The sequence below is a fragment of the Pan paniscus genome, chromosome 1 (assembly GCF_029289425.2).
Source record: "Pan paniscus chromosome 1, NHGRI_mPanPan1-v2.0_pri, whole genome shotgun sequence".
NCBI classification, from domain to species: Eukaryota; Metazoa; Chordata; class Mammalia; order Primates; family Hominidae; genus Pan; species Pan paniscus.
The window spans coordinates 25,738,881-25,762,973 of NC_073249.2; the positions used below are offsets into that span (position 1 = coordinate 25,738,881).

Genomic DNA, 24,093 nt, shown 5'->3' on the forward strand with positions numbered 1-24,093 from the left:
CTCTGATGCACAAACGCAGACCCTGGACTCGATGTTCCCGGGTTCATCTGGCATCTCCTATGTGCACAGATAAGGCAGACACATGTCCTGCTCCTAAGGAGCCAAGACTCGAACACTGATGGCACAGAGTCCCCACGTGAGGTCCCCTGGAGGGATTCCCTTTACACATCTGCTTATTCATGTGAGCTGCCGCTGTGTCCCCCCTCCCCAGTTCTGGCAGTATGGAGAGTGGGTGGAGGTGGTCATTGACGACAGGCTGCCCACCAAGAATGGACAGCTGCTCTTCCTACACTCGGAACAAGGCAATGAATTCTGGAGTGCCCTGCTGGAGAAAGCCTATGCCAAGTAAGTGGGGGAAGCCAGGAGCTGGGAGACGCCAGAGCCTCCCTGAAAGCTCTCACCTGTCCCTCCCACGTCTGCCTCCCCACCCCAAACTCAGGGCGTCATGGCGTCTTTCCCAGCATCCAGACCCCCATGAGCTGGAGACAGAGCATTTTTCAGTAACTAAGAGAAACAGAAATCTGGGCGGGGAGTTTAGCATCTCAGCTCTGCCTCGGGTGAATGTGTATGTGGTGGGGCCAGCCTCCCTGCCCCTCTGGGCCTGAGCTTTTCCTCTTTCAAATCCCAAGGTAGGTTCCTGGGGCAATGTAAATGTTTAAAAGAATGATGAAGAATAATAAAACAAATGTACTAGATACCAAACTCAACAAAGTGTCTGCTCTTTCCTCAGGAGTTCTTCTCACCAGCGTTTGATGTTCAAAACCTTCTTTGGGGTTCTTTTAATTACTTTTGTTTACTGATACCCTTTTCTGCAACCCCAGTTCCTTTCCAGTTCTATTTCCCAGCAAGCCTCAGCAGATGCCTCTCAGCCTTGAGGGAAAGTTCTCCTTCTCCCCATCTGTGCCCCCAGCCCCCAGAAACCCAGGCAGCTGGGGCCAACTCTGGAGGGGTTGCCCTTGGCTTTGTAAAGGAGGGGGTGGCTGGAGAGAGGTTGGCTGAGGTCAGTTCCTAGTGAAGTGCTGAGCTGGGCACATGAAACAGTGGCCTAAGCACCTTCCTGGCCCATAGGCAAAATAGGCAAAGAGCCTTCCTTTATCTTCCAGGCCACAGTATGTCCTAGCACTGTCCCGGTCCCCAATCCCCGGGTCTCCTTGCTGAGGGTGCTAATGGAGCATGTGTTCTTTCTTTTCCAATAGGCTTAATGGTTGTTATGAGGCTCTCGCTGGAGGTTCCACAGTGGAGGGGTTTGAGGATTTCACAGGTGGCATCTCTGAGTTTTATGACCTGAAGAAACCACCAGCCAATCTATATCAGATCATCCGGAAGGCCCTCCGTGCGGGGTCTCTGCTGGGCTGCTCCATTGATGTGAGGCATATGGCTTCTCTACTGCCCCACCTCCCCCCACCGCCACCCCTTGTGTGGTAGGGAAGGGATGAGACAGCGGGAGAGAGGCCTAGGAAGGCTTTGGGTCAGAGCAGAGTCTGGAGCTTAGTGGGCAAGTCTAGTGACACACAGGCCTGAACATATAGGGGCTGGTGAAGACCTAATTAGTGGGTAGGAACTGGGGTTAGTTGCATTGCAGGAGCCCCAATTTCCCTCTCGTTGTTAGAGCCCCTTCAGTACTGCTGGAGTGGCCCTAAGAACATAGTCTAGGATCCCTGGATCCTAGGCCCCCCATTTGCTACCTCCTTTTTGCTAAATAATCTTGAGGTTTTGGAAAACAAATGTGATGATTGATGATACCTGATGGATCTTGAGATCCCTGAAGAAAAGACAAGTTCTGAAACCAGAGGCTGTGGCTGGACAGGAGGCTGAGCTGTGTGGATTTCCAAGGTGGCTGTGGAAACAGAGGCTGGAGGCCCCCAGCCCTGAGGTCTTGTCACCACCTCGGGCTCCTGTGACCAGCTGCCCTCTGGCTGCCCTGTCTTCCTCTCTTGTCCTTACCTGGTGATTTTAGAAATGTGAACGACAAAGTGAGAAGATCCTCCCTTTTTCCTCTCTCTGCAAACCCCAGCAGGAGATGTGGTTTTTGGTGGAGGGGTGGTATGGGGCATGGGAGAGGGGGTGCTGAGGAAATGGGAAGGGTAATGAGGAGTCCACTCAGGGAGAACCTTGGAGGACTGGGACCTGTCCAGAGCCATCAGCATGGAGAATTAGCCTTCTTCAGGCAGCTGGGGGTCACTCTCAGAGAATAAATGACTTCCCAGTTTCTTGGTGGTATTTTGAAGGCTGGTAAATTGTCTTCCAGGCTTGGCAGGCACCTGCACTGGCCTGGAACTACAGGCCTAATTAAAGAGGGAGTCTGGATGGAGATGACTCTTTACCTGAGGTTCATAGCCATGCCTGCACCCCTAGTCCCACACTGAAGCCCCCAGTGGCCGTGTAGTGTGTCCTTGGAAGGCATTCTACGGCCGGCCCCTGAGAGGTCAGGGTCAGCCACTGAGTGGACTTTCTTCTCTACGCAGGTCTCCAGTGCAGCCGAAGCCGAAGCCATCACCAGCCAGAAGCTGGTTAAGAGTCATGCGTACTCTGTCACTGGAGTCGAAGAGGTAAAATTGTGTGGAAGGTGGGGAAGGTAACGTGTGATAATATTTCCATGAATCCAAGCCATCTCGACAGGAGGAAAGAGGTGATTACTACTAGAAGGTTCGGAATTGGCTTTTGAGCTTCACTGCCATGTTGGGATGCACTCTGCCTGTACAGAACCCCTGACACCACAGATGAGCATTAGCTTTTGCTCATTAGAACAGCTCTTCTGGCCAGATGTGGTGGCTCACACCTGTAATCCCAGCACTTTGGGAGGCTGAAGTGGGAAGATTACTTGAGGCCAGGAGTTCAAGACCATTCCTGGGCAACATAGTAAGACCTCATCGCTACGAAAAAATTAAAATTTTTTTTTCTAAAACAAAAAAAATAAAAGAAGGTTCTTCTGACTCTTACTCACTTGAAGATGGAGAACGTAACCTCTCTGAGCTTTTGCTCAATAGTTTCTAACTAAATGCAAGCCCTCTCCTTAGATGCAGCCAGGAAAGCTGTAGAGATTGTCAGTTAGATTCTACAGATCTTCCAAAAAATATGTTTGTGTGGGCAAAACAGTGGGAACTCACAAAATCCCAAAACGGGAAAAGGGGCAGTAGTCCCAGCTTTTAGGGTGGGGTAGAGTCATGGAAAGGCATGTAAGTATTCCTCACTCTCCAACCCGAGGAAAAAACATGGGCTATACTAGTCATTATTTTCTTTTATTTTTATTTTTTATTTTTTGAGACAGAGTCTCGCTCTGTCGCCCAGGCTGGAGTGCAGTGGTGCAATCTCGGCTCACTGCAAGCTCCGCCTCTCGGGTTCACGCCATTCTCCTGCCTCAGCCTCCTGAGTAGCTGGGACTACAGGCGCCCGCCACCACGCCCAGTTAATTTTTGTATTTTTAGTAGAGACGGGGTTTCACTGTGTCAGCCAGGATGGTCTCGATCTCCTGACCTCATGATCCGCCCGCCTCGACCTCCCAAAGTGCTGGGATTACAGGTGTGAGCCACTGCGCCCGGCCTATTCATTATTTTTATTTCCTACATTGTGTCTTCTTTCAAAAGGGATTTAAGGTGGCTTACAATGATTTTATTTATTTATGTATTTATTTAGAGACAGGGTCTTGCTCCATTGCCCAGGTGGGACTGCAGTTGCATGATCTTGGCTCACTGCAGCCTCAACCTCCTGGGCTCAAGTGACCCTCCTGCTTCAGCCTCCCAAGTAGCTGGGACTACAGGCAAGTGCCATCATGCCTGGCTAATTATTAATTTTTAAAAAATTTTCGTAGAGACAGAGTCTGTCTGTGTTGCCCAGGCTGGTCTTGAACTCCTGGGTTCAAGCCATCCTCCTGCCTCGGCCTCCCAAAGTGCTGAAATTACAGGTGTGAGCCACCATACCCAGCTAGTGGTTTACCATTAAAAGAACAGACATGATAAAACCACACAACTACAGTAAAATACATCAATCCAGGCTGAAGACAGTGCTATAATTGAGAAATTAATTTTGCTTTGGGCTTCCCAATGGCCAAGGCAGAAATGGAAATGCAATGAATGTCCCACCTCTTGTTATTTATTTAACTGAAATAGGCCAGGCATAGTAGGGTGTGCCTGTAGTTCCAGCTACTCGGGAGGCTGAGGTGGGAGGATCGCTTGAGCCCGGGCAGGCGGTTGAGCCTGCAGTGACTGCACCACTTCACTCCTGCCTAGGTGGCAGAGAGAGGCCCTGTCTCAAAAATAAATAAATAAATAGAGTTAAATGAAACAGATGTTCTTTACATGTGTTTGTGTTTCATAAATATGCTTTTCTTTTTTTTTTTTTTTTTTTTTTCAGATGGAGTCTTGCTCTATCACCAGGCTGGAGTGCAGTGGCACGATCTTGGCTCACTGCAACCTCTGACTCCCTGGTTCAAGTGATTCTCCTGCCTCAGCCTCCCGAGTAGCTGGGATTACAGGCACGCACCACCACGCCCAGCTAATTATTTTTTTTGTATTTTTAGTAGAGATGGGGTTTCACCATGTTGGCTAGGATGGTCTTGATCTCCTGACCTCATGATCTGCCCACCTCGGCCTCCCAAAGTGCTGGGATCACAGGCGTGAGCCACTGCGCCCGGCCCAAATATGCTCTTTAATGAAGTTAATCTCATAAATGGGAATTGAACATGTACCTGCAAACATTGGGCTAGGTGAGTTGGGGGATACACAGGAAATGAAGACAACGAGGACCTAACAGCCTACACAGTTGGTGTGTGTATATGTGAATGCCAGTGTGTGTGCAGGGGCCCAAGGGGCTTATGCTTGAGTGTTCAATAAATAGGGGAAAGCAGTATATGTGGATTTAGGAGTATGGGCTTTGGAGACAGACTGCCTGAGTTCCTGGCCTGCGTTCACCACTTACTAACTAGATAATCTCGGATAATGTAACTTCTTTAAGTCTCAGATTTTTGAGCTATGAAATGAAGATAATTCTTTATCTTCTCAGGATTGTCGTGAGTGTTAAATGAGGCAATAAAGCACCCAAAATGCTTAGCACTACACCTCATCTGTAGTACCTGCTCAATAAATGTTAACTGCCGTGCTTTGGTGTTTGTTTGGAGGGCGTTTATTATCATTAGGTCTCATGTATTAAAAGCTCAGTCAATCTTAGTCAACTATAAAATCTAAATCTGAGTTAAAGCAGACATAAGCTTGTTTTTGGGCTAGACTCACTCTTCATTTATTCAAACAAATTATGAAAAATACCTCATTTATTCAAACAAATTATGAAAACACTTGGCCCAAGCCTGAAAAGATGCATTAAAGGAAAATAAAAGTGTGGTCCTTTAGGGACATTTGAAAAATTTAATGCAGATCCTGTCAGGTGCAGACATGCCTGCAGGGCAACAGGAGCATAGTAATTCAGTCGCTTTTCTGTGTGTGGAATTTGCAGGTGAATTTCCAGGGCCATCCAGAGAAGCTGATCAGACTCAGGAATCCATGGGGTGAAGTGGAGTGGTCGGGAGCCTGGAGCGATGAGTAGGTTTTTTTCCCCCGCTTCCCCAGTCATCTCTCCCTCTGCGGAAGGGTGTCGTGTAAAACACACAATAATGAGATCGATGTCACGGTGAGTTCAGCAGCACGTCCTGTCTGCAGATCACACAGTGTGTTCAGAAAAGAGTATTAAATGGATCCAGGCTGGGAAAAGCAAAATAAAAACCACTGGGCTGTAGTCTTCGATTCTGGCTTTCTGCTTTGGCATTTGAAAGTTTGGCGGCTCTGTGGAATTTTGCTTTGCGCTGAAAGGTTTTTGTGTTTTTTACCTGACACACCGTGCTGCTCCAAAGGTCAAATCGATCACTCACAGTCTGTTTCTTTCCACTCCACAAACACTGGACACTCTGACAAAGGCCAAACCCCTCAGCACCAAGAAGAAACAAGGATGCTGAGAAAATGAAATTTGACCCTAGGAGCCCCGGGCCCTGGCAGCAGTGATGAATGAGGCAGCGGCACTCGCTCCTACCCTAGGCACGTTTGATCACTGACTGGAGAGACTCCTCTTGGGCAGGCCTCTCTGCTGATGAGGGAAAGTCAGTCAGAGGTGGTGATGTCCCAGGACAGCTGGGCCCTGGAATCCATGTCCCCATCATGCAGGAGGGTGGAAAGCATGGGGTGGTTTCTGTCCAGTGAGCACAGCTGGCCTGGCGGAGTCAGGTTAGTGTGGGGGAGGAATTAGAATTAGCCAGTCTCAGCTGGGTACAGTGGCTCAGGCCTGTAATCCTAACACTTTGGGAGGCTTAGGCGGGTGGATCACTTGAGCTCAGGAGTTCGAGACCAGCCTGACCAACATGGTGAAACCCCGTCTCTACTAAAAGTACAAAAATTAGCTTGAAATCGCTTGAACCCAGGAGTTGGAGGTTGCAGTGAGTCGAGATTGGGCCACTGCATTCCAGCTTGGGCAACAGAGCAAGACTCCATTAAAAAAAAAAATAATTAGCCAGTCTCATGGACAAAGAACCACCAGAAATGAAAATGGTCACAATAATGCCCCCTCCCAATACGTCCTTAATCCTCAAGTGCTGTCGGTACTCTGTGATGCCACCAGGGCTTTCGAAGGGGACATCGCCAAGTTTAATCACAGCATCATGACTGCTTATGTCATGACCACGCAGAGGGGCAGTAACTCCCTTCAGGTTGTGTCACGAAGAAACACGTGTCTCTAGGGCCACACATGAGCCTCCTGTAGGAAGGATTTTTCATTCTACTGTGTAAGATTGAGCAAAACCCAAAACCTCAGTTCCGCCAACTTCCCTAAAAGGATGACAGGGCCACGTGAAATTGAAACCCTGAATTTGGGCCATTCTTACCAAAAGTCACTACCGAGCTGTCCAAAGGGCTTGTTTGACTTTCTCTCCTTTCCCTGAGCACCCGCTCCCTGGCAGGTGGGAGGTGGTGACTGTCAAGTCCTGGAGGCCCTACCAGCTGGAGATGCAACCTGGGATAATTATATATATCAGCTATTGGAGAAGGAGGGTGCCGAATCTCTAAGGCAACATCCCTAAGCTCAGCCCAGGGATTAGTGAGATTTTACTTAAAAAAAAAAAAAAGTAAAAAAAAGAAATTGGAGCAGTAGGTCAGATCTGGAATTTTCCAACTCCTGCCCTAATCTTTGTTTATAACAAGCACATTCTGAGATTTGGTTTTAATCAAATTAATGTTTCAATGAATTGAAGAGGCCCTGGGAATTGTCGTGCTGACCCCCGGGGTCTTAAAGCCTGGCTTGGAGGGAGAGGCTGCGCTGGAGTGTGCCCCAGCTCTTATGCTGGGGAGAGAAGGTGCTTAGGTTTTGCTGAAGGTATTCAGGCAGGGATTTTTTTTTTTTTTTAAAGATGGATCTTGATACTGCTCTGTTACTTAGATGTCACATACATATTTCAGGAAAACCTAACTTCATAAAGGTCAGGAAGCTGGAGATGGCATTCAAACAAAGTGCATAGATATTGCCCTTGAAAGGCCACCAGCAGGAGGTCTCACAGGGTGACGTTACTTCTGGGAAATTGCCGTAAAACTGGGCTGGATGAACATTTTCGTGGGTGTAAGGAAGTGAACCATGTCCATGTTCCCAGAGCTGGTTAGACTCTGTCAGCATATTCACCCCAGACTGCTGGATAAGCCAGAGTGATAAGTGACTAATGGGTACTGGAATGCCTGCCTTTCTAGTGACGAGAACTCATCCACGTTCTCTCCTGGGCCTCCCCATTCCTGCAAACAGGGGCCTGGGAGTCTTAATTAGAAATGTCAAATTTGCCCTAGAGAGTAAAAATTAGAGCATAATGTTTGAGTCATAATGTTCCTGTCACATGTCCAAGGCCATCGTGCTAGTGCCCATGGAGTCCGTGTCCTGGGTCTGTGTCCTTTCCCCAGACAGTGTGCTCACGCCACACTTTCCATTCTGCCTTTCTGTCTGCCTGCAGTGCTTTTGGTATTTTGTTTCTGGCTCTTAGGGGGAAGCTTAGCTGCAGTAAACAGCTTGCCCTGTGTGTAGAACCTCTCAGGAGCGAGCATCTCTGCTTGTTTTCCCCTCAGTGCACCAGAGTGGAATCACATAGACCCCCGGCGGAAGGAAGAACTGGACAAGAAAGTTGAGGATGGAGAATTCTGGTGAGAGAGTTTTCTGCTGAAGCACTGTCCCATTGGTGATGGGTCCATTTTCAGTTCTGATGTGAACTCTAGGTCTCTGGGTCTTCCAGGAAGGCGACATGGTTCCTGACCATGGTGAATTCATTCTCCTCCTTTTGTCCTGGTATAATTCCACCTCTATACCAGCACGTCTAAAGCACTGAAACCATGATATCTGGGCCCTCAACCTGGCCTAGCTATCAGCCTGTCTTTCTCAGTTCTATTATCTTTCCAATGAACTGAGAGCACTGCTTCTGTCTCTTTAAGCTAAGATTTACCTACCATCAATATGGGAGAACTTCCTTTGCTAGTGAGCTAAGGAAGATAATAAGGATACTCCTTGAATATGGTACGGCTTAGCTGGACATCACTCAGAATTAAACAAAAAGAAACCTCTTGTGAGCTTAGACTTAACCCAATCTAGAGGCAGAGGCTTTGTTGAGATGACCTCCTGGGGTCTTTTGCAGTTTATAGTTCAGATCCTTTGCTTGGTTGTTAAGATATGTGTGGGGGGCTCCCTGTAAGAGCCAAGAAGCCAGCGCTAGTGAAGAATGTGGACTGTTGTCTCTGCGTGTTTGTATCAGTGTGCTGTAGGAAAGATCAAGCTAGCCCATGGCCTCTAGGGCCTGTGCCATGGCTCCTTCCCGTGCCCAGTATGCGTGTCTTTAATCACAACCCAGCCCTCTTCACTGAGAGCCCTCTGGTGCCTCTGCCCCAGGATGTCACTTTCAGATTTTGTGAGGCAGTTCTCTCGGTTGGAGATCTGCAACCTGTCCCCGGACTCTCTGAGTAGCGAGGAGGTGCACAAATGGAACCTGGTCCTGTTCAACGGCCGCTGGACCCGGGGCTCCACAGCTGGGGGCTGCCAGAACTACCCAGGTAAGGTGAAGGGCTGCCTCGGCCCAACCTTCTCCAGCTTATCCGCCCTGAGCTGGGTCACTTTATGTAATTTTTTGTTGCTATTTTGTGTGTTTTTTTGAGACAGGGCCTTGCTCTGTTGCCCAGGTTGGAGTGTAGTGGCACGATCTCTGCTCATCACAACCTCCGCCTCCCGGGCTCAAGTGATCCTCTCACCTCAGCCTTCTTAGTAGCTTGGACCACAGGCATGCACCACCATGCCTGGCTAATTTTAAAAAAATTTTTTGTAGAGACAGGGTCTCACCATGTTGCCCAGGCTGGTCTCGAGCTCCTAGGCTCAAGTGATCCACCCACCTCGGCCTCCCAAAGTTCTGGGATTACAGTTGTGAGCCACCGTGCCCAGCCCTATGTGTTAATCTTTGGATAAGGCCTTTGGACTTTGTTCTTTGACTTCTGGGCACCCTCTGGAGGCCCTGCTTCTCCCTAGGGCTTGGAGGCCAGGGTTATGAGGGTGGGCAGTGGCTCTGCAGCCCCTCAGCTGCAGCCTGAACCATGTGTTCAAACCATCCCTGCTTCACCCACCCGCCCTGCCCCCAAAGGACGTGCTTTCCACACTAGCCCTGCTCTTGGCACCTTATGCTAAGGCCTCCTGTTCTTCCCTTGGGCTTTTGCCCCTTCCTCCCCACTCCCCTCCCCCGACCCAGCTGGCTAACAGTCACCCCGCTGACCTCTGGGACAGAGTGGCTGATGGTGCGCTGGGGGAACACGGGTACAACATCTGCTGTTTCAATAGACTGCATCCATTAGAGCTGCTGTTTCACTGTGTGTTTGTGCCTGAGTTGGAGGTGGAGGGGCAAAGACAGCGTGGGCCGTGATGGCCACACACAGGGCATGCGTGTCATGGGGACTCAGTCCCTGGTGGAGATAGTATGGTGCAAAGCATGGCCTCCGCACTAACCCTGGGTCCTCACCTGGTGCAAGGTGGGAAGCTTTCCTGGCTCGCAGAAGATCACTAATGTGTCCCTGTGTAGGCTCCTCCTAGGCTGAATCAGCTGAGGCAGCACCTGATGAAGAAACTCAGGAAGACGGCCCCACATCTCTAAGGAGAAATGAAGAAAAGCAAATCCTGCTCTCTCTACTTTTCACCTCCTGCTCCCCACGTTCCCTGCCTGGTTTGCTGTTGATCTGTTGATTGACTTAGACTGTAAGCGCATGGGGCAGGGCCAGTCACTTTCTTCTCATGACAGAGCTCACTGCAGGGCTGTGCTCGGTGCTAGGGAAGCAGCATTAGAATAAAACCCCACCTGGGTGCAGTGCTGGGTCTTGACAAGTTCTCTCTTCTTTCATCGCCCATCCAACCCAAAGCTCCCAGTTCAGGCAGCTGTGACCAGAGTGCTGAACAGAGAGGAAGGAAAGGGGTCCACATCCTGCCCTCGTTGCTTGATTTAGACTCTGGGAAGGGCATTTCCCTCTTCTGAGCTTCAGTTTCCTAGTCCTCCAGATGGGGTTCGACCTTCCAACCTTACTGGGTCACTGAGAGCCTTGGAACACAGAGTGTGTAGGGAAGCACTTTGTAAACTGTGTAGCATTATATAAATGGGAGTATTATTTTTATGGCCCATTCTCTTCCTCCAGTACTGTTAAGGAGTAAACAAAAAATGTATGGATTGCAGTAATGTTGCATTTGGGAGAAATTAAAATATGCTCACCATTAGCAAGCTCTTAGAAAATGTGGAGGAAATTTGCATGGATCATTTTGGGAGCTCAGAACTGTAGGGGGTGCCCAAGGTATCTGCATGCACCAAATCACAGTCCCATCCATGCTGCCAACTAGCTGTCAGGAAGACATGGATAGTTCCTGCCCTTTGGTAGTGATGGAAGTATAGGCGATTACAGATTTTTTTTCCATCTCCTATGGGATCCACAGATATCCAGCTTTAAAATCCATAAACTTGAGCCCTAGAACAAACAAACAAACAAAACACAGCAACAAAAAAACAAAACAAAACAAAACAAACAACCCCCCCCCCAAAAAAAAACTGGAAGTGGGGATTCTGGGAAGGTGGAATTGAATAAGTAATCCTACTGTAAAGAAAAGTGATAATCAATGGCTCTTGGTCACCTGTGAATGCCTTGTTATTTTCCAAGTTAGACTCTTCTTTAAAGGATGTAAGGAAAAATCCCATGCCCTTCCACTTCTTTTTTCCTCCCGGGCACATCATTATTGAAATTGTTGAGGCCCTAGAGTGGAGACACCTGTCAGGCGTGTCTTCTGCAATTTTGCTCTGCCACTGGACTCTGTCATAGACTTGCTGCATATCCTTGGATGATCCTTTTAATCTCTCCGTGCCTTGGCTTGTGTACTTACTATTCTGAGAGATTTAAAAAAAGCCATCTTTGAAATGAAGGAGTCTTTTTCAATATCCATACGTGGTGTGGCAGGACTGCTTCTTAATTGCAAATTGTGATTCCTCATGCATTATTAAATGACTTTGTCTTGAAGAAAGTGTGTCTCGTCAGTGGGCTGCAACACTGAAGCCATCCTGTGAGGCCCCTGGGGTGATGGACAGCAGATTAGTTCTCAGGGGTGCTGCAGGCTGTGCTCTGCAGCTGGGGCCCTCTCAGAGAGAGAATAGGTGTCAATCAGATGGCAAGAGCAGTTGTCTTAATAGTGTCACGGAGAGACCTTTTTGGTAGCTAGTCTCTTCAGGGACTTTCTCCTCTACTGTCCTGGGGACATGCTTTTTACCCAGAGATCTCCCTTCCTCCAGAAGGTGGGTTTGCCTTCACACGTCAAGTGCTGAGAGCAAGGTGATGTTAAGTCTTTCCCCAGGAAGACTTGGAGGCAGTGCTGCCCAGTGTAGCCCTTGGATCATGGGATCCTGAATATTCCCAGTCAAGCACTTCTGGGCTCCTCGTTGATCAAATGGACAAGCACACATTTCCAAATGCGATGCCATATGTCTGTGTGTGTGGATGTGTAGGAAGGTAGGAGGAAATGCCTGACCACCTTGTAAAGAACACTTTCTGAGGCCTGCTTACTAGGCACAGTTTGGATGGAGCTGTGCATTCATTAGGATGATCAAGTTTCTTCCCTTTTACTTTATTCTTCTTCATCTCCTCACCCGCTACGTGGGGAACCACCATCACCTGGGTGACTTCCAGCCACGTACTGGACCAACCCCCAGTTCAAAATCCGTTTGGATGAAGTGGATGAGGACCAGGAGGAGAGCATCGGTGAACCCTGCTGTACAGTGCTGCTGGGCCTGATGCAGAAAAATCGCAGGCGGCGGAAGCGGATAGGACAAGGCATGCTTAGCATTGGCTATGCCGTCTACCAGGTACTGCTGTGCTGGGTTTGTCTTCCATTATACACTTGATGTTTTGGGGCTGAATATCTTGGCCAGTCATTGTAGCACATCTTTCCTATTGCTGGAGTATTCCTAATCGAGAAGCGTCCTTGCTCCTCTATATACCTCTCCCAGTGGCCTTACTGAGGCCTGAATTCCACATTTAGAGATTCATTCCTATGGCTTAAGTCTCTGCTGTTAACATTGAGATGTGTGATACATTAACCTTTGCCTATCATTGAGGGCTCAGTGTACATGTGTTCATTAGACTCTTTTCCAAGTACAGGCTTCCCCAGGGACAAGAGCCAAGAACATGGGGGCATAAGGCACTTGAGGTGGCACTGAGTCAGGGAAGGAGGCTGGATATGGGAGCCAAAGACAACTATTCCCTGGGAGGCCTTGAGACACTTGGAGCACACAGGGCATGAGCTGGGGTGATGGAAACCACGTGCCCATTTTCAGTTCTGGTGTCTCTGAACTCTGGAATACAGCTGTCTCTGGGCTCACGCTGCAGTCCCTGACTAATATGCCAGTTTTCCTGGCAGCCACCCCTCTACAGACTTAACAGCCTCACAGATATGTTAAAGCAAGACCTTTGCGTCTTGACAAGTCTAGCCAGAAGCAAATTGGAATCCACTTTTTTATACAGGCAAAGACTCCTTATAGCAAATTCCAGCGGGGCTCATGGTGGTCATTTTTAAACCAGTTTTATTAAAGGAATTTCTTGGGAAAAATACAATTCTAATCAGGAAGACCAAGAGCTGTCTGGAGGCCCAATATCTCAGTATAAATTAATGTATGAAAAAAATATTGTAATAAGAAACCAGTAAGGAAATAGTGCAATGGTTGAGATCCTATCTGCACCCCACACTTTATTTCTCATATTCTGGAATTTAGGGCTTTAGAGTTTAGGGTGTATATGTGCATGTGTGCACACGCACGAGCATGCGAGTATATTTTATGTTGAAGAATGGGAGTTGGAAAATAATTGCTAATTGATGGCAGGAGAAAGGAATTGCAAATAAATAAACTCCAATTCTACTCCAGTGTGGCTCTTTCTTCTCCACCTAGAATGTAAGTAGCACAAAGCCAGACTCTGTTTGAAGAGATAAAAACCTGATTAGGCACTTAGTGTATGCGCATCAATTCAACAAACTGTAGTGAGCATCTATTATGTGCCGGGTGCTGTGCTGAAAGCTGAGGACATGGAGGATTATCACATAGTTACTGCCCTCAAGTGCTCACAATCTGAAGTGGAAAGTGAGATGCACACTGCACTGGCAACAGAGCAGGTCAGATCTGCTGTGATGGGGACCAGACACAATGGGCTGGGTTCACCTCGGCTTCATGGAGGAGGAGATTTTGATGAGAACCTTGAAAGATGAGCTGGATTTCAAGGGAGAACATTCCAGCCAAAAGGACATTTCTTGGCAGCTTGAAAGTTTAAGTGATGGTTTTGGAGAGTCAATAGTAGGTGGGCATGGCTGCAGGGTGAGCTACTCAGTTCTTCATCCATCAGGCCTACCTTTTTTTTTTTTTGAGACAGAGTCTTACTATGTCGCCCAGGCTGGAGTGCAGTGCTGTGAACTCGGCTCACTGCAACCTCCGTCTCCCAGGTTCAAGCAATTCTCCTGCCTCAGCCTCTTGAGTAGCTGGGATTACAGGTGCGCGCCACCACATCTGGCTAATTTTTGTGTTTTTAGTAGAGATGGGGTTTCACCCATGTTGGCCAAGCTGGTCTCAAATTCCTGACCTCAGGTGATCCACCCACTTTGGCCTCCCAAAGTGCGGGCATTAAAGGCGTGAGCCACTGCACTCAGCCAGGCCTACCTTATATAACCAGACCAGCAAAGCATTCTTTCAAAGGGACTGAAATAGCTCTGTGTGACATGACATTTGCGCTCATAAATAATATATAAAGCATATCAGTTTTTTAGTCATCAAATTATAGCTGCTTATAAAATATTCCAGTGTATGTGATCTGTGGTCCTTCTATATCTGGCCACAGGCATATAATTTAGAGCATGACATCCGTAAGTGAAAACAGTTTAAAAGTCAGGTTAAGAGGGTATCAGGAGTAGCTGGGGTTATAGGGAGTAGCTGGGGTTGCAGAGAGTGGGTGCCATATTCTTATTCCTGTATCTCCCTCCTCTTGCTTTAACTGGAGTTTGGATTGAGGATGAAAACCTGCTGCTGACTGAGAAGCAGCCAGGTGCCTCCAAAGACTAAAGAGACCTCCTTGTCTGGCCTCCTCTCTCTCCCCTCTATCTTCCTGCAGTGATGCCAGGCCAGCCTGTCATTTGCAGTCAGGATCCTGCATTTCAAAGATGACTGTTTCTTTCCATCCACCCATGGGCAGTGGCTAAGGCCTGCTCCCTTACCTCGCTGCTCTGGATTTGTGCCACCAAGAGGCCCCACCTGCCTGGCTCAGTTTCTGCTGGGTGATTCTTGGTAGGGTGGATCTGGAGCATATTGATGGCAGCAGAGGTGGTCAAGTTGTTTGTGGAAAGATGGCCCATGTGGTTGGGCAAGCCCCTGCCAAGGGTGTGTAAAGGCTATTAGGCCAGGAGCTGATAGGAAGATACTTGTGAGGCCTCTGCATGGGTGATTTTGGCTTTACACTCAAAATTAGAGGAATGACTGTGACCCTGGACTCTTCTACTTCTGCTGCCAATGACCCATGGGGGCTCCAGAAGTGAGCATGCCAGCTGATACACATTTTCCGTAATATTGTTGTTTCTCAGAGTTATAGGCAGTTGACCATAGACCTAAACCACAAATAATGGATGGTCTTCTGGTCAAAAGGGCCTATGTGTCAGGGACAAAGAATGGAAAGGGACAAATTATGGGGTCTGAATCCTCTTCTCTAGCCTGGCATAGGAACCCCAGGCATGGGAAAGCTTCTACTCTGGATCTGAGAGCTACTCTCTTGTGGGAGTCAACACTTCCAGTTGCATATAATAGAGCCTAACTCGAGCTAGGCTAGTGAAAAGAGTGTACCAGCTCATGAAACCAAATTAAGGGAAGGAGATGAAGGCTTGGGACAAGGGACTTGGATACTACCAGGATTCTTTCTCTCCACATCTCCTCTCTAGTGCTGATGACATTGTGCTAGTCTAGATTTCTTCATTCCCTAATATCACTAGCATTAAGAAAGGAGCCCCTTCTGTTAGTTCCAATTCAGAAATCCCAGAGAAGTAAGTCTCTGATGGGCTCAGCTTGGGTCACGTGCCTATTCTTGAACCATTTCACCATAGCCAAGGGCAGAATAAACTATGTATGGCTCAGGTTGAGTGAGATTCCCCTACTCTGGTCAAGCTCTTGATCTTGGACACCAGGTCTGTAGGTCTGAAGAAGAGATTAGCTCTCATTGAAACCCCAAGGCTATTACTCCTGAATAATTTGAGATCTTGGTAGATTCTACAACTAGAAAATAAGAAAGTAGAACCTAGAAATCTGGTGGGCCCCCACCAGATTTCTAGGATCCTATTTATAGATGGCCTTGAAATTCATCAGTAGTGTTCCAGTTTCAGAAATGCTGACTGGCTTTTCACTTTAGCACAAATGTCTCCTCAGTTGCCCCAGGACTGCACAGTCTGTTTGCAAGACATAGGGAGAGAGGAAAAGAGCAGAAGGAGGACCTTGGAGCTCTCAGGTGACCTGCTCTTTTCTTCTGCCCCACAGGTTCCCAAGGAGGTATGTGAGTGCTGACAGAGATTCCTTCCTTTGGTGAGAAATAGCTTGGCTGCCTTCAGAATGGGCAGCCAGCAGCGTCTGTTTCCTGTGATAGAAGCTGGTTGTTCCACAGCTCTCACATGATCCAGTCATGAATCAAACCACATGAGTAGGCTGGTAGCTCTGAGAGTGGGTGAGGACCATTGCAAGTCCCATCTGTCAGGCCCTCATGGAAGGAACAGTGGTGACCTTTTCCCCCATGCCCCTGATGGTCTGAACAAGGTGATTCCAATGGGCAGCCAAGGTTGAGAACCAGTGTTCTATCTGGGCTTCCTCTAGCTGGAGTCAGTTGCACTAATTATGTATAGGTGCATCCACCCTGCTCAGCTTTACCCCAGTTCTTCTGGGTTTTCAAGCTTGGCTAGCCATGAAGCATGTGCCAGCAAGGCTCAATTCATCAGCTCTAGTGTATGCCTTGGTCCAAGGCTGCAGATTACTGGTCCACCTGCCCTTGGCTCACAAAGTGCATGTTATTGATTACAGAGGGAACAGACAAGGAAGTGAATGGTTTAGAGCAAATACCTCTTACTGATGCAGGGCAGGTGAGCCCTCAAATTGGGGCTTAGCCTGGGAGGGTTCTTGGCTTCACCCAGGAAAAAATTCAAGGACCAGCCAGTGGTGTTAGCAACTTTTATTGAAGTGGCAGGGTAAAGCAGCAACAGAGGTCCTTGCAGAGCAGGGCTACCTCATAGTCAGTGAGCCCACAGTAGCAGCTGACAGGCAGTTCCACACTCATATTTATGCCAACTTTTAATTATATGCAAATTAAGGGGCAGATTATGCAGAAATTTCTAGAAAAAGAATGTTAACATCTGGGTTGTCAGGTTGTTGCCATGGAAAGGGGCAGTAACTTCTGGATGTTGCCAAGGCAACAGTAAACTGATAGGGCACACTGGTGGGTATGTCTCATGGAGAGGTGCTTTCACCTCTTCCCTGTTTCAGCTAGTGCTCCATTTGGTCCAGTGTCCTGCTGGGAGTTGAGTCCTACCTCCTACCTCATTACTACTGGAAAATAATTAAAACCAAAGCTGATTTAAGTCTGGGTGATGGTGGTTCCCATCAGAAATGCCCCATTTATATGAGAGAGAGGTGACGTGCACACACAATGGAGCTTTCTCCAGCAGCACCTCACAGTGCCCTCAATGTGTCACCCTGGATCCTGTGCTCTACGAGTGCCAGGGGGCCTTCAGGACAACAGTTGTCAAACTTAGAATGTGCTTCTGAATCCCCTAGAGGGCTTGTTGAAGCACAGATTTTTGGGCCCTGCTCCTGCAGTTTTTGATTCTTTCAGTCTAGGGTGAGGCCTGAGAATTTGCATTCTAACAAGTTACCCTGGGGTGCTCCTGCTGATCCTGATCCCACACTGAGAACCACCCTTAGTTAAACCTGCCCAACCTCCGTCATGTAACTTTGAGCTGAGCTATGTCAAGGGCAGATGTGGGGGCCAGGGACCTTGTGGCACCTGCTTACTTGGGGTCCCTAGTAGGACAGAGTCTTACCTAGATCTTGCCTCAGTGTCCTCCAATTCCCACTCTGGCCCCCAAATAGGACTTCTCTAACCTGCTCCACCCCTGGATTCTTGCTGGAACTCAGTTTGCCCCCTTCCCAACCCAAGCCAAATTAGAGTAGCTTCCTTACTTCAACTCTCCTGAGTGCTTTCTCCTGCCAGTGCCCCGTCTCCTCCCTTTGCTACCATCAGGTATGGCAAGAATGACCTTTAACTCATGACATGTAGGCCTTGGTCACATCCTCGCTGGCCACACCACCAGCATTCTCCTGCCCAGAATATAAGCATTTTTAGGGAGAATCTCAAGGACTGTGGGCACCCTAGTGGCCGGGTTAGTGGGGACTGCCTGGGGGCTCTATGTGGAGTCCTGACTAGGGTAGTGGGGGCAGGTGGCCTGCTTCCTTCTTTGCTTAGCAGATCTGTAATCCAAAGAGGGTCTGATGACCAAGAGTGAACACTGTCCACTCTGGGGTGGACATTTCAGCTCTGGGTCACACAGAAGTTAACAGCCCTTGCAGTGTATCAGCACCTGGCCTCTGTCACAGGCATCTTGATGAAGATTGATGGTAAAGACACAGTGCTATGGGGAGGCTTAATTACAGCAATAATAACGTTGGCACCTGTGTTTTGGAAGCACTCTGCAGTCACTAATTAACCTGTGTCATGCACCAACAGCCTCCCACCTACCCGCAACAAATAAGTGGGTCCTGGAGAGCATCGTCGCCTGTTGAGGAGAGTCGAGGCCCTGGGGAGGCTGGGGGGACCCCAGACTAGGCCTAGCTGTGGCCGCCCCCTCTGCCTGTCTCTTTTAGAACTGCCTCCCTGGGTTCCCAGACTGACCATCCTAGTCTCTTTGCAGAGCAGTTTTCACAGATATTCAAAGGTGAACAAGTTTTTGTGGCAGCTTTTGCTTGAGGACTAGGATTTAAGCTCTTTTCTCCAGCCTTGGGCCCGTACTGGGAAGGTCAATGCCACACTCCCAGAGACAGCTGCAGAATGAAAGAGCCTATTGGATTAGAGAGGAAAAATATCCAGAGAGAAGCTGAGCACACACTAGAGACCCTGTCGCTCAACCTTCGTTTAACTGGGGAGGCCCAGAGGTCAAGGTCACACAGTCAAGGTCAATGCCTCAAACAGGGCCTGGCACCCAGAAGGCACTCAAAATACACTTGATGATTGACATACAGTGAGTTCACAGCAGAATCCGCGGCCTCCTGATTCTTGGTGCAATGGTAAAAATCAATAATTCCTAAATCAGCACAATAAAGCTGAACTCTTGGGCTCTCATCTTCCAGGATTTAACAAGAAATTGACTCTGCTTATTGTTTTGTGCAGCTGGAGAGTCACACGGATGCACACTTGGGCCGGGATTTCTTCCTGGCCTACCAGCCCTCAGCCCGCACCAGCACCTACGTCAACCTGCGGGAGGTCTCTGGCCGGGCCCGGCTGCCCCCTGGGGAGTACCTGGTGGTGCCATCCACATTTGAGCCCTTCAAAGATGGCGAGTTCTGCTTGAGAGTGTTCTCAGAGAAGAACGCCCAGGCCCTGTGCGTCTCCTTCCCTCCGTGGTGGGGAACAGTTGTCTGTGGGCCCACGAAGGGAAATGGTCCCATGCAGGTGCAGGACCCACCCCAGCTCCCAGTACATGTTCCCAGAAGAAGCCTCTAAGAAACTACAAGGCCAAAGGACACTTCACTAGGTGTCCCCCTCCTACCCCTCCACCTTGCTCTATAGGTCACGGAGAGAAAGAGAACCAGACCAGCAGTGGCCTGGACTGGGGCTCCCACCTGTGCAGGAGGAGCATGTGAGACCCCGAGAGCGGTACCTGGACCAGAGTACCCCTCCTCCCCTCACACACACACCCATATACACACCACATATACACACATACACACCACATGCCACACACATACACACCACGTATCACACACATACACCACACACATACATACCACACACACACACCACACACATACACACCACATGCCACACACATACACACCACGTATCACACACATACACCACACACATACATACCACACACACACACACCACACACATACACACCACATGCCACACAAACATACACCACATACCACACACATACATCACACACCACACACATACACAACACACACGTGCACTACATACATACACACCACATGCCACATATACACACCATACACACATACACAACACACACACTCTCCACACACATGCTTCACTCACACACATCATGTATATACCACACACATATACACATCACATGTACCACCCACACACATATACATACCACATACCACACACATACTCCACTCACACATAACACATACACTACACATACCATGCACACACACCACACATACACACCACACACACACAGCAGGTATACACCACATGTACACACCATGTACATACAACATACCATAATACACATACACCATGTACACACACATACACACACTACACATCAGTCATACACTACACACTATATACCACATACATCTCCCACACATATACTATACACATGCTACTTACACTTACATACACCACATACACACCATGCACACACATACACCACACACCACACACATGAACATCATGTATTACATATCACACACATCACATACTACACACACTATACACACTACACATACACACCACACATATATATCACACACACATTTATACCACACATGCAGCACACATACTACAAGCACATGCATACCACATATTACATACCACACACACCAAACACACCACACACCATATGTGCACACCACACACATCACACATCATACAGTACACACACAGTACACCATTCACACACACCATGTACATACCGCACACACTCCACACAATCACACAGCACACACTCATACCACATACACACTATATACATACCATTCACACATACCACATACATATCACACACACACACACCACAGCACACACAACATCTATGCACACCTGCAAGGGCTGTGGGCTTGCTGGCTTAGCCCCCAGAGGACATTTCTACAGGGATCACCCTTCTGGGGAATTCTCTCCCTACCTTACCCCAGTTACCACTTTTGTCCCTGGGAGAGATCCATCAGGTTGAACATTCTAGAATCCTTGAAGGGCCAATGGCACTGGGAAGCTCTTGTCTCTGATGAAAAACTCAGGGTGGGGTGGAGGTTGAGGAGGTGAGGGAGAGGAATCTTGGCTAAAGATTCTGTTTATGCAGTTTTTAGTAGGAAATGAAGTCTGGGGTGCGAGGCCAATCTCTCAGGAGGGTCGAAATCTTTCTAAAACAACCCAGCCATTAGCTGTACTTTTTACTTACTCATGTTTGGTTTATTTCTTTCTTTGCATTTCAGAGAAATTGGGGATGTGGTAGCTGGAAACCCATATGAGGTATGCAATCTTTTTGTATGCCAAACTCTGACACTGTTGCATAGCAGTCATTCCAGGTTTCTTCTTGATTTGTCAGAATCTTTATGTATTAAGGATGATAACTTCTTATTAGTTAGGGCCACAACATTTTCTAGTCCCTGTCTCTTCCTGATGAAGATGAGACAGAAGTAGCCCTGGAACCCAGGCTTTGTAATATATCCCTACCCCCTGGGGGAGGTCTTAGCCATCGTCTTCCACGTTTCATAAGCAGGACCCACAGATAGAGCACCCACTGTGCCTAAGCTGTTCTGTGCGAGTTAGAGAAGTCCTTGGGAGAATAGATCCAGTGTCCTGCTCTTGGATTGACCTCCAGTCTTTTGGAGGACAAATGATGAAAGTATATGTGAAAGATGAAGAGAAGAACACACCAGAAAACCCATCTAAACTTGAGTATGTGTAGTCTGAGGGGTGCTGGGGGAGTGCTTAGTCTGGGAAGGCCCCGTGGAGGAGGTGAGTTCTGAGCCGACTTTGGAGGAATAAATATGTAGGGTTTGAGGTGTGGGTTCACCACCTCACTCCCTTTATTCCTCACTGTGTCCTCAATGTACTGTCCTTGTTCTCAGATGGTGGGTGTGGCGGATGATGGGTGTATTGGGTGCTGCTGCTCCCTGAGAGCCATGCTGTGTCTGTGGCCAGTGGGCACTGGCCTGGGTGGGGCAAGACCACCTTCATGGGGGCACAGGCCCAGCTTCTACCCCTCCGTCCAACACTGACGTGTCTCTGGCTGCAGATGCCACACAGAGTGCTCCCAGCTGCTGGGCGTGGCATCTTCGGCTGAATGGAGGTGGGGGCAGACACACACACACCCATATACACACCACATATACAAATCACATATTCTGTGATTTGACACGTGTCAAATTTACAAGCTCGTGTTTCTGCCGATGCATGAGATGGTGCCAAATAAGGATCCATCTTGCCTTGGGGGTTTGTGTTGTGAGTTTATCAGATAGAAAATGCATGCCCCATGTCTATTTTTTCTTATTCCAGTTAGTTTCTGAACGGGTGTGACTGCTTCCCTGTGCACTGTAGTTCAGCCAGTGGTCAATAGCGTCCCCTGCCTCGAGTTGGTGGCAATACCTGGCGCCAGAGGCCCTTTCTGTGCTTGTGATTCTTGGTGATCTGAGCTGGGCAGAATTTTCCCTCCTACCCCTCGCCTCAGTTGCCGATGCCAGCTCAGCCTTCTCACTGCCCCCAGGAGGACTTATTGCTCATGGTGGCATCTCTTACTGTGGGTCCCAGGCATATTAGAAAGGCTGTGGTTTGACAGTGTAGAGTATGGAGCTGAGCCTGAATTCAGGTGCTAAGAATTATCTTCTCTCCTTTTTTGGATGGGAAGGGCAGGGTTCTGCTAAATCAACTTATACTGATCCTAAGCCCCTCTTGCACCAGATTGACAGGAGTTCAATCCTAGTCACTACTGGGGCTTCCCATCTCCGCATCCCATGATATTGGGGTTTTCTAAAGCTCCCAAGCAACAGGAAGTCTCTTCTGGTCATGGGTCCACATTGGATACCCCTGTGGTCAGCTCACAGGTTTCTTTATGACTGACAGCTCTTGGGCTTCTGTGTTCAGCATGGGGCCTAGAATCTTTGATGAACTGGGAGTCCTCAGGCCAATGGTCCAGCCTCCCCTTCTGAGGTACTAGGACATGGCTATGGAGCCATTCAAGGGTTCCCATATCCCCAAGATCCTGTAAACTTTCAACATCTTCTTGGTCTCAGGGAAACCCTGCTTTTTCTCTTTAGGGCACCACTGTGCTGTGACTGGCACACACACACACACACACACCCCAGAATACACAGATAATGTCCTCAGGGGACTCAGGACTTTACAGGAGACAGGAAGGACTATTGCCTTTAGGAACTTCTGTTTTATTCCCTGCAGAAACCTCCAAGTCACGGACCGTTGGACATTCAAAGAGCATAATCACCTGCTCTGAATGAGGGAAGGAAAAATTACAGGGTGAACAAACACACTCTTGGAATTTAGCCGTGTTCACTTTGAGCAGGGTTGTAAAGACATTCCTAACATGTGATATAATGAATAACAAGAAAATAATTCCTTGCTTTTGCCATGCTGCCATCCCATTTGCAAAGCATTTTCATATAGATCGTATCAGGGAAATAGAAAATTCCACTATAGTACGTTCCTTGAGAACAAAAACTATGCCTTGTTCACCATTGCATTCAGACGCAGGTTCTGAACAGTCCCCAACATGGGCCAGGTGTCCAGTAAATCTTTTTTGAATGGACAAATTGTGAAGTACCACAGTTGCAACCATGTACACATTTTCCTCATTCCCAATGTCCAAAAATTCCCTTGTGTCCAATGATAACTCCTAGTGATGGGATGCCTGCTATGTGCCTGTGTGTGTCCATATCCATATACTGTTTTGTTGTTAGTTTTTATATGCAATTTTATGTTTTTCCCCTAGAATAATAGAATATTACTCCATGTCTGGAATTTATGGACATCCAAGATTTTGGCATACTGTATTACATGAATGATATAATGTTTTTTTTCCTATAAAACCACTTTAAAATCATATATGTGTGATGAGATATGATGTGTTTATCATTTTTTCTTCTAAAAATCTAGATGTATTTTTGGATTAGCATATCTTCTATGTAAACAGCATGGTAGGCGTTAATATCCTCATTCTGCAGGTGAGGAAACCGCCCCAGAGAGGCTGAGAGTAGTTGGATGCAGGGAGCATCTTCCCTGACGATCATTCCAGAGGGTGGTGGAGAAGCGCATGGGCTGGAGTTTAATCCTGGCTTCACTGTTTACTAGCTGTGTGATCTTGGCCTGTTACATAACATTTAAAATGAAGTAACATTTAAAATTCCAGTTTGTCCATTGGTGAAGTGAGGACAGTAATGAGACGAACCTCACAGGACAGTGGTGAATATTAAATGAAATAATCCACGCAAAGTACCTGACAGGTAGTAAGTACTCAACAAAGACAAGTATTATTACTACACTGGTTATCTTTATGAGTACAGCATCATCAAGCTATATTGGGCCTTTTGTA

General features: G+C 48.0%; 1 protein-coding gene across 1 annotated transcript in view; it reads left to right on the forward strand.

Moving 5' to 3' along the window:
- CAPN8 (calpain 8) overlaps positions 1-24,093 on the forward strand; it is a 73,472-nt gene that overhangs the window by 36,020 nt on the left and 13,359 nt on the right. Inside the window, exons 4-13 of the mRNA XM_003814894.5 lie at positions 212-345; positions 1,197-1,365; positions 2,466-2,549; positions 5,446-5,531; positions 8,079-8,153; positions 8,890-9,050; positions 12,195-12,370; positions 16,064-16,075; positions 18,957-19,168; positions 20,981-21,017. Coding sequence (XP_003814942.3) covers positions 212-345; positions 1,197-1,365; positions 2,466-2,549; positions 5,446-5,531; positions 8,079-8,153; positions 8,890-9,050; positions 12,195-12,370; positions 16,064-16,075; positions 18,957-19,168; positions 20,981-21,017 — 1,146 coding nt within the window. The remainder of the gene's footprint in view (positions 1-211; positions 346-1,196; positions 1,366-2,465; positions 2,550-5,445; positions 5,532-8,078; positions 8,154-8,889; positions 9,051-12,194; positions 12,371-16,063; positions 16,076-18,956; positions 19,169-20,980; positions 21,018-24,093) is intronic.